Source organism: Amphiprion ocellaris, chromosome 8 (genome assembly GCF_022539595.1).
Source record: "Amphiprion ocellaris isolate individual 3 ecotype Okinawa chromosome 8, ASM2253959v1, whole genome shotgun sequence".
In the NCBI taxonomy this organism is placed as follows: Eukaryota; Metazoa; Chordata; class Actinopteri; family Pomacentridae; genus Amphiprion; species Amphiprion ocellaris.
In genome coordinates, this window is record NC_072773.1 from 16,915,853 (window position 1) to 16,927,211 (window position 11,359).

General features: G+C 39.1%; 1 protein-coding gene across 1 annotated transcript in view; it reads right to left on the reverse strand.

Annotated features, from left to right (window-relative positions):
* ntsr1 (neurotensin receptor 1 (high affinity)) overlaps positions 1-4,282 on the reverse strand; it is a 69,995-nt gene extending 65,713 nt beyond the window's left edge. Inside the window, exon 1 of the mRNA XM_023268003.3 lies at positions 3,522-4,282. Coding sequence (XP_023123771.2) covers positions 3,522-4,181 — 660 coding nt within the window. The 5' untranslated portion in view covers positions 4,182-4,282. The remainder of the gene's footprint in view (positions 1-3,521) is intronic.
* Positions 4,283-11,359: the final 7,077 nt, after the last annotated feature.

Genomic DNA, 11,359 nt, shown 5'->3' on the forward strand with positions numbered 1-11,359 from the left:
AAGAATTGCCGATCTTATCTCCTTATTATGATTTACCATCTCATCTCTCATAATTATAAGATCCATATCTCATAATTATGACAAAACTATCTCATAAAAATAAAGACCTAATGGGTCAAGAATTGGAACACTTCAGAATTTGCCGAGGAATCACCAGTTTTCTTCAGAATCAATTCAGTGATGCTTATCAGTACATCCAGCGGTACACAGCAAAAAGGAAATGCTAATGGATGATTCCTTGTGTGCAGTTTTTTCTACAGAGTAAATAAGTACAGTCTAAAAAACATAGGGCTCAATTTGCAACCTACAGCACAACATCGTACATCCTGTTTCTTTTAAAAGTTTGCATCTGTTCAGACAAGTGAGGATCTTTAGTGTACAATTTTCGCAAGAAGATACATCTATTGATTTTCAATCTCACATTTCAGGTATCATGTGGTAAAATATATTGTGTTTTGTGGCTGTCATATACTAGGAGGCATAAAATAAAAGCCCTTAAGATGTGAAGAGATTTACTTCGGCATTTCCTCAAGCCCCCCGAGTTGTCATGCGCTTCAACCACCTGAGAAAATGAAGACCCTTGTGGATTACTAACCCTGTTTCTGAAGCCAATGTCGCTTCCGATAGGAAAGCTCAAACATGTTGTGCAGCTAATATGGCTAACATTTTAAAAAAATAACATTTAAGGTTCATTTTTTTTTGTTGTTGTTTTTTAAAGACATGTTCTAGAATCATGCAAGACAATATGGGACCTTTAAATCAGGCGGCAGAATCGTAATTATAAGAGTAAATAAATTACACATAAACCCCTGAAATTGTTCTCTGGTGAAAACAATGTGCTCACATCAAGTTAAATTCCAGTTGTTACCACTAGTGGGAGACCCCAAATCGACTACGACACAAATGTTAAGGATTATACCTTTCAAGAAAATATCAGAAAATATTCACATTTCAACATTTTTGCAACCCAAGAGAGTCTGTCTGTAGAGGTTTTAAAAAGTTTAAAGCAACCCCAGATGTTCTGCATTATTTATATTTGCCATTTAGAGTACAGTTTAACTCTGCTGTAGTTGAATTCAAGAGGATTCACCTGCTACCCATAGAGCTGAGGCGCTCCAATTAATCTACATGGAATTAACCTCTCCTGATCATCCTCCTCCTGCTCTGACCTCCTCACCTTTCTTATCCACTTCAGCAGCCCTCTCTCTCTCTCTCTCTCTCTCTCTCTCACACTCACACACACACACACACACACACACACACACACACACACACACACACACACACACACACACACACACACACACACACACACACACACACACACACACACACACACACACACACACACACACACACACACACACACACACACACACACACACACACACTGACTCTCCCCTCATTCTTCACTCACTGCTGTCCAAACAGTCCAAGTGTTTAGGGACCCTCCACTGCAGCAGGGTGCCTCCCAGCTTATTCTGAGTCTTTCATGCACACATACATGGTACAGCATATTCACACACTTATCAAAACTATGGGAGCAATTTGACTGATTCCTCTTTGTTCAATATTGTTCCCAGACTCCACTTTCCCAATCTAAGTGATTTTCATAGAGTGTTCTGTGGGAAAATGTTCTTCTAATTCTACAGACTGTTTGCTGGAGCCTGGGTCAGCCTTAGTGAAAGCATCGGGAGATAAGAATTGTTAACCTTGGCACTGCTTCACTTACTTGTTGTCATGTAGGTGTAATGAATAGAGAAGGAGGAAACAGGAAAAAAAAGAACTGTTGAAGGACATGAACAGGCAGAAAGATGGAGACAAAATCGTCAGCGTGGTGCAGAGAAGGAGCTGATCAAGTTGATGTCATGTTTTTGCTTTTATCTGTCTGCACAACACCAACACCAGCAACACACTTGGGCTGTTCGGCTTCTCAGTCAGTGTGACGTATGTGTATTGTAAACAGAGCCGCGGGACATTAGCCTTATCATTTATATGACTTCTGACCTGCAGAGTGACACCATTTATCTCGGGGAGTGCGAGGAACAGCCTTGACAAATCAGCTTTTTTTTTTTTTTGGTGGCATGGGGCTGCTGTTCTCAGAGTACGGAAAAAAATGTGTGTCTGCATGTATGTGTGTCTTTGCTTCTTACTCAATCACACTGATGACTCAGACATCCTTTACACTAAGACACATTCCTCATTTCTAAGGCACATGGGGCTGCAGCTAAAGGCTGCAGTGATTACTGATCATTTCAATGATTAATTCAGACACTGACAAAGAAAAGGAACACAAATAGTAGCTCCAGTTTATAGCTTTTATGTCTAATGACATTTCAGCTGAGGGCCTTCAGTCTGGCTACTTACAGCTGTTCTAAATGTATTTGATCTGCAGAATGAGGAAAATCTCAGGGCTTTCCATGAAACATTCAGCCAGAAATGACATATATCCTTGCTTTTTTTTAAATTTCACACCACTTTTCCCAGAGCAAAAGAAAAAGAAAACTGACTCACCTAAAATAGTTCAGTACAAAGTGAAACTGGATAAAATAATGAAATCATATAATATTTTCCAGGATATGTTAAGTATGATAAATGTTAACCAATATACAGCAAGCAATTTAAATTTTCATTTTTTGTTCACACTGTATAAACTGAGCAAGAAGGTCAGTCACTTTCCAGGAGACAGAGTCCACAATGTGGAGCTAGAGTCAGAGGTGATTATGCTAAAATGTCTCTTCAATAGTTCAAAACCCACAAATAATCACTTCAATGTCATGCAAAATGAGAGAAAGGCAACAGATTATTGCATCTGAGAAACTGGGATGTAGAAATGGGATGTAAAAAATGCAAATGATCAAATTATTTGGATGTTTTTCTCTAATGATCCATGTATGATAACTACATAAATCATTTCCAGATTTATCTCCTACCAGTCGTCCCAACTCTACATGCATAAAGACATAAAAAGCGCACAAGAAGTGAGAACATCACACCTGTAGCAGCTCGCATGCTGCTGCTTCTGCTCACACTTTCTGAGCTTCTGTTTCAGTGAACATCTTGGTCAACAAACAAAGCTTTCCCCCAGATATTAAAAACCGAGGATGTGATCATTTCCACCTCATCTGTTGGCACACACAACCCTCCTGCTGGGGTCGGTCTGTTGGTCATTTCCTGGCAGAAGGAAAATGAGTAACTGCTGCCCTGTGGCAAGATTAGAATTAACAGGCTGAATTAAATCCGAAATGGACTGATAAAAAGGAACGCTTCTGTGCGCAGACAAACAGCTTCTGTGCGCTCTAATGGGGATATTGGAGACACATGCGCGTAAACTCCTAATCAGTCAAACCCTATGTCAAACATGTTAAGTCTTCACAGTCATCTTATGTGCCACATTCGAGTGCAGACTCCAAATTCAAATCGCCCCTTTTAATGCGTTTCAGTGCGTAAAGAGAAATCGCGGAGACATGCGCGTATAGTGACCAAACAAACCATCGCTAAGACACTTTCCTGATACTCACCTGAAGCACAGTCTTCATAGTGACAGGAGAGACGATAGTGGTGCAAATCTTCTCGTCGTTACGCATCACCTGGCCCATGATGAAGAGCATCGGTGTAGCGAGTGCGAAGGATGTGATCCACATGGCACTGATGAGCTTTTTGGTGCGGCTGCGGGACATGATGCTCTTAGCCTTGAACGGGTGGCAGATGGCCATGTAGCGCTCCACGCTCAGGCTGGCGATGTTGAGAGCCGTAGCGTAAGAGCAGCTGTCCCGGAGGAAGTAGTAACCCCTGCACACAGCATCTCCGAACACCCACGGGTAGTGAAACCAGATGAAGTTGTAGAGCTCGATGGGCATGGAGAGGACGAGGATGAGCAGGTCGGACACTGCGAGGCTGGCCAGGTGGTAGTGCACGGTACTCTGGAGGTTCTGCAGGGTCTTTTTGGTCAGCAGGGTGTACAGGGTGATGGAGTTTCCCAGAGAGCCCACAGCGAACAGAGCCACGTAGATGACAGTGACTATCACCTTGGAGTAAATGTCCGTGTTCACTTCCAAGTCTTCCTCCTCCGTTTTGGAAGCGGCAGTGCTGTTATCAAACGGTATCAGTGAGTTATTCCCAAAGAGTCTCCCCGCCAACGCGCCAAAGTCGCGCTTCGAGAGCGTAAAGTTTAAATCCATTTCTCTTTTATGTGTGAGAACATATAAACAGAAACTGCGGTTATTTAAACTATACTGACCACGTGTAGTAAAACGTGTGGAGTAAAACGGATTTGATGAGTGGAAGTCTGAGGAGAGCAGCTTTTATATTTGGCACAACAGGAGGCTTGTCTGCTATTGGCGCTGCTGCGATGACGCACGGCCATTCACTGAGAGGAGCCCTTTCCATTCTGTCCCTTTATGGCTCACCTCAGGAGAGCGGATCAACAAAACAAGAATCACAGGCATTTAAATTCAAGTGCACTTTCTACCTGACGTTTCTTTTTGTTTCTTAACTTAGACTTGTCTCTGCAAGGAGCTCATCTCTTCCCTCATCTTTTGGTCAGGCACAGAAGTGCAAAGAAATAATGTTCGGTGACAGCTGGAGACCTCTCTTCAGTGTATCAGATGGTGCTCCGGGCTGCAGTGTCTTCAGTGCTAATGATCCACTCACTCACTCTGGAGAAATATTATCACTGGACAGGCAGAGAGAAAATGTTCCTTTCATGGTTGCTTTATAACAACTGCGACTGAAACCAACGTGAAAGAAACCACACACACGCAGCATCTCTTTCCACACAGTTTAGCACCCAGTGGTATGTCTAAACATCCAAATGGTCTTTCACACACATCATTTCAATTCTTTTACAAGGCATGCCCCTGCCTGGGAGCTCATTATCAATCATACATGTTGCTTGCATGTAGACACACACATACTGTAAAGCATTAAAGCATTTGTGTGTGTTTACATGCTGCAGCTTCATATCTGTTTGCCATCAACAACTTGCCCCTGACATTCTGTACACTGCAAGGAAATGCCCTCATTTTAAATAGGAAAATCTCCTCATGTCTCCGGCCCCAGGGCCAGTGTATCTCACAGAGTTCAATGTGTCTGGCTGACAGGCTGTCACTGAGCAATATAAACATATAAACATTACTTTTAATAACTGTCAGCTTGTCATAGTTTGTCCTGTTGATGCAAAGTGTAAGTGTGTGTAAGTGTAAGATGCACAGTACACACTGTATCTCTGCAGTACCTTAAATATGATGTTTCCTGTGGGACAGGACATCTGTTTTACTAATGGTTTTTCCTTATCGCCACTTCCCCAAAGGGTCAAGGGCTGTTGCATGTTTAGGTCAGCGATGAGATACACACACTGCATATATTTTCCTGTTTCAGGAAATTCAAGGGTTATATTTGGTCGAAATAGCATTAAAACTGCACGCAACGTGTCGGTATCCTTTGAAGTCTTTCTTTTGATTGTATACATGGAGTCAAATCAGTGTTAATATTGGTGAAAATGCATGACAAAATAAATTATGAGTTCACCAATAAATATTCCTGAAGTAAGTAACCTTGCAAGCGCTGGTTGGTCGGACAGTAGCCTCCATACACCTGTTTTTATGCACATTTTCAATGAAGCATAAAAAAGTCAATGTCAATGCCAAAAACTTTCAGTATATTCCAAAGAAAAAAAAATGCAAATGGCAGAGGTGGAAAAGTTGTATCAATAAAAGCAAAATGCAGCAAAGGGCAATGGAAACAGTCTCAGCAAGTCAATGATGAATTCCTTGAAGAATATGACTCCAACTTGGTTTTACAAGGGTGGAAAACAGACAGCAGATACATGTGGATCGATGCAGGGATTGTGACTTTGCTCAAAGTAATCCCTGAAACAAACATGAATGAAAGTAATCTTTTTTAAAGGGGGCACAGTTTCACAATTCCATGACATTTAGGTCAGCAACCATTGACCAATTTTTCTATTGATTATTCCCAATTGTTTTAATGATTAGTTAATTAAACTAAATGATTCCTCCAAAACAGCAAAGTGACCATTTAAATTCATTTTATGTATTTCACTGTACAATGCAACACAGTATGCAATGTAAACAAAGGTTCACATATTAGTGTAAAACTGTGGAATAAAATACATGAAAAAGTAGAGCTTATTATTCATGTCAGACAGAAATGGAAATTTCTACTAAACACCTGAACAAAATGGGAAAAAACAAAAAGGTCTGTATATTACACAAAGTGCAGCGTGGACACAAGGGATATTTTACAAACAGCTAAACAACACCTTTTCTGCTTACTGTGTAGTTTTTCTCTGACTTTCATAATAGCTGTGGAATGCATTAAAAAAGCCAAATTCACAGCATATTCACCATCTTTTACATCTGTTCAAACTCTGCACAGTGTGTAAATCACCTTTTTGTTCTGCAAAAATCTGAAGTACTTTTAAAGGCTTGGACCTTTGAAAACATGAACAATGAACTGCTTCAGTGTTTGCAGCCACTTTCATTGTTTAAAACGGTAGAACTGACTGCAGCTGACTAATGACTGGAGCCAAAACTTTGTCATAATGAATCGAAGCAGGAAAAAAATCATGCAATAGTTAAAAGTATTGACATTTATGTTGACTTATCACAGCAGCTTTAAAGGCAAGTCATGAAACACTTCAACTTACATGAACTATTATAAAAACAAGGCTACTAATGATTTATGGTTGTGAAGGTTCAGCATATCTTATTTACATTCCATTTTTTTTACTGTCTTGAGCAACAAAAACAAGAAAATGTACCTTTGCTCTCAATGTTAATGACAGTTTAGATAAATAATTGTGACTTTTTTGTAGTTAGTTGCTCATTGCTTAGTTGCTTTTATATATATATATATATATATATATATATATATATATATATATATATATATATATATATATATATATATATATATATATATATATATATATATATATATATATATATATATATATGTAGTATTCTGAAGCAATGGATGTTGCCACTAAGATTTAGAAAGTACAGAAAGTCTCTATGTAAAACTATGAATGCATCTTTGGCTGTAAAAGCAAACCTCTTTCATATGTTTGCACCTCGCCACACTATCATAAACATCACTGACCTGTGAGAGACTTTTCTTTCTGTTACTGTAGAAAGCATATTTTCCAGAGAGCGCCATATTTTGACCCTTTCAGCATTCTTCCTTCAACCTCTGCTGAGTGCAGCCTTTAGTCAGACCAGGCCGTCAGAAATGGACCTTGTTATGTTGCTGCTCCACTGTATACTTTGTGTAAAATAGAACAGGCGAGACTGCCACCCTGGATTTTCTCTCTGTTGTTTCTTGGATCCAGCGGGATACTTATGAGAGAGTCTTTAGTTTTTCAAACTGGGACAGCTCTCCTGTCAGAAGTACAGAAAAGTACAGAGTGGAATTAGAGCCTGAATTTAAAACTAATGCACTGCTGTTGTACTTCATCGATAAAAGGAGACGCTCCTATAGATTCTGCTTCCATCTGACACTGTGTGTGTTTAATAAACTGAGAGATTCCTATACAACAGGAAGCAATCCTGCTTGTTAAAATCTGGATTACATTCATTATTGGTGAGTCATACTAAACTGACAATCTGTCTTCACCACAGTAAAGTTTTATTGTTAAGTAAATTTCAGTTTGTAAGCATGTGAAATTGTTTAAAGTCAATTGGTGAACATTTAACTTAAATCAAAGGACTTTAGTGGATGGAGATGCCCTCTGTGACGGCCCCTGTGTATATATCTAATAGAGGATCTAATGATATCTGTTCTCTCTGAGGTGCTGGGATTGGCCATGTGAAATCATTTAGATGTGGAGCACCTGGGCCACTGCTCCACTTCTGCTATATATGCTGGCTTCCTGTGACCTGTTGTCTCTCTCTGTTTCCTGCTCCTGTCACCTGATCCACACGCACTATTTATTCAGTTTTCTTTGTTAGTGCACCCTTCAACACCTTGCACCACATAATTTTCACACACCCACATACACACTACTGATATTACAGACAAGACACTCTCCGTACCTGTAGTTATTCTTTGTTTATCTTACTTTCATTTGTAATAAATTATTTGGTTATTTTGGAAAACGCACTTCTTCCGTCCTTTGTCATGGCCATCGGGCCGGGTTATAACACAACACATCTCTCCAGAATCTTTAAAGACTAGAAAACTGTGCATTTTGGGCTCTGTGATATTTTTGGACCAGTGTTGATGCTGAAACATGGGAAAAACCTGATGTTCAGACTCAGTCCTGTGTGCATAGAAAGCCTGTTTCATTGCTGTAACTGTTTTTACATAAAGGCAGGGCTTTGGAGTTCCCTCTTTTTTTGCTATGATATTCATTTGGGCAGTGTGAAAGCATTAGTGTACCGAGTGATTCAGGAAGGAGGACTCAAATACAGCTCACAGGAACGTTGAACAAACACAGATTTAACCTTAATGACCTCACCAGTTACATGTTAGAAAATAAAAGCAGGAAAACACACTTCAATAGAGGACAGCAGCCAAGTCCAGCAAACACACACAATAATCCAAAGTAACTTGGAAATAGGCAAAGTCTGGAGAAAAAGAGAGGAAAACTGAACACCAGGAGCACAGACATTGGTAGAAACTGAGGTAGGACAAGACAAATAACACAGTAGGCAGACAAGCAGGTAAACAAGCAAGACAACACTATATTTACACACAGGTGCTGATTGGGTGCTGAGACACAGATGAACAAATAAGTCAGAAAACTTTGTTCTCCCCACAAATCATGGGCCACACCGAGAGCAGTACAAACCACACAAGTTTTTTTCTTCCTTTGCAATATCTCGGCAGCATAAAACTAAGAGAGTCATTGCTGTTGGAAAGTGTGTGACAGCTGCTGATTCTTCTTCTGAATTATTCTGCTCAGAATTTAGGACTGTAGTGGCACAGGAAGGTCTAGATGATCTTTTCTTTTGAAAAATGAAGCAATAGTTCGTTTCATTTGCAGCAAAGGCCCGAAAGAGAGAGAGAGAGAGAGAGAGAGAGAGAGAGAGAGTACTTACAATCCAGTAGATGACATCCAGTGTTCTCATTCTGCGTTGTTGTTATTATGAAAAGATTCAAGATTCAAGACCTTCATCTATCACAAACAATATTATACATAGTATAATGCACAGTGAAATGCATTGTGCACCTGTTCCAAATCGAAACAATAAGAATAAAGAACAAAAACATAAAAACACACAAGACATATATATATATATATATATATATATATATATATATATATATATATATATATATATGTGTGTGTATATATATGTATATACATATATATATATATATAAATGAGCAAAATAAATATGTTTGTTGTTCATTTTGATGAAATACTTCACATTTCTCTTTAACTAATCAAGGAGGCTAAGCTAAAGTGTTTAAGACGGGAAACTGAACAAATTTACTGATTGCCGGTTTAATTCAGAGTGTTACTCAGTAATCTGCAGCGTCTTGATTAAAAAGTTTCCTCTGCATTTCAATTTATATTCTGCCTAGAAGCAGCTGACCTGTTGTACTCAATGATAATTAAAGAAAAAGTGGCAACAAAACAGCCGAGACAAAGTATGAACATGCAGACAACAGCCAATATTTATTAAAAAGGTATGTTAACGTTAATCTAACACTACTACTGTAACACAGATGATGTTACTTTGAGTCTGATATCAATCATGTTGCTGTCAGATGGATAAGTCAGTTTCAGGATTAATAATGATACTCTATATAAAGCTTTCTTGAAATGTTTATTCAAGAAAAATCACCATATTTGTGCTCCAAGTTTCTCCCTGAAACTCTAACCAAACTTCAGTCTCAAACAAAGCCTGATAGACTTAGACAACTTTGAACACAGAATTAACAATGTGAGTTTCGTGTTACATTAAAATGGGAGATTCTTGCTCTTCAGTTCGTGCAAATTATCTCTGAACTTGTTCAAAATCAGTGCCCAAATTTCTAGATACTAATTATAGTGTTTATGCACTTGGATGTGAACGAGGAAGCCTCACTGGGATGCTGAACTGAGTCACTACATTACCTGTGTAATTTGTACAGTTCATGGCAAAACAAGAAGCAAACAAGTTCATCCCTTCACTTGCTCTTGAAATTATTATTTCTGTATGGACTTTAGAAACCATTCTATAGGGCCTAGCAATGGAATAGAAGCATTATTAAGGGGTACAAACATAATCAATGACCTGAAGAAGCAAATAAAAGCAGATTTATGGAAGTTTCAGTCCTGAGTGATGGGGGCGTGGACAGCAGCAGTTCAGGTGCGTTTAAAGCTACTGACACTGAGAGGGCCCGTTAAAAATAGGGCTAAAACCAGGAGTTATACAGTCATGGTGAAATAAATCACATTTTCACTCTTTGTAGCTTAAAAACTGAAACACACATTTCAGGGACATACGAGAATTTGCTGTCAAGGAACACAATATGGTAAATTTATTGTGGAGGAAGGACAATATCTCTGCCTACAATGTGCTGGCAGCAAAAACTCACTGGATTATAGTTGATAAAAGAAAACTCTGTGTCATCAAGAAAGAAAGGCTAAACTTACACAAACTAATCTACACATATTTCTAAACAAATGGCATTCATTCTTTTCTTCAAAGATGTTAGAATTGCATCACTACCACTTGAGATCTGTTCAATCAAGGCCAGACTATGAAACAGGCCCCACTCAAGAAGCAGAATTTTGCCAGATGCAAATTTTATAAAGCATCATTCAATTTGCTATTCTTTGCATGCAAAGGGTAAGCTATTTTAATCATTGGAGATGATATCTGTCTGTTATTCTTGGTATTCTGAAGCAATGGATGTTGCCACTAAGATTTAGAAAGTACAGAAAGTCTCTGTAAAACTATGAACGCATCTTTGGCTGTAAAAGCAAACCTCTTTCATATGTTTGCACCTCGCCACACTATCATAAACATCACTGACCTGTGAGAGATTTTTCTTTCTGTTACCGTAGAAAGCATATTTTCCAGAGAGCGCCATGTTTTGACCCTTTCAGCATTCTTCCTTCAACCTCTGCTGAGTGCAGCCTTCAGTCAGACCAGGCCGTCAGAAATGGACCTTGTTATGTTGCTGCTCCACTGTATACTTTGTGTAAAATAGAACAGGCGAGACTGCCACCCTGGATTTTCTCTCTGTTGTTTCTTGGATCCAGCGGGATACTTATGAGAGAGTCTTTAGTTTTTCAAACTGGGACAGCTCTCCTGTCAGAAGTACAGAAAAGTACAGAGTGGAATTAGAGCCTGAATTTAAAAGTAATGTATTAAATCACTGCTGCTGTAGTTCATCG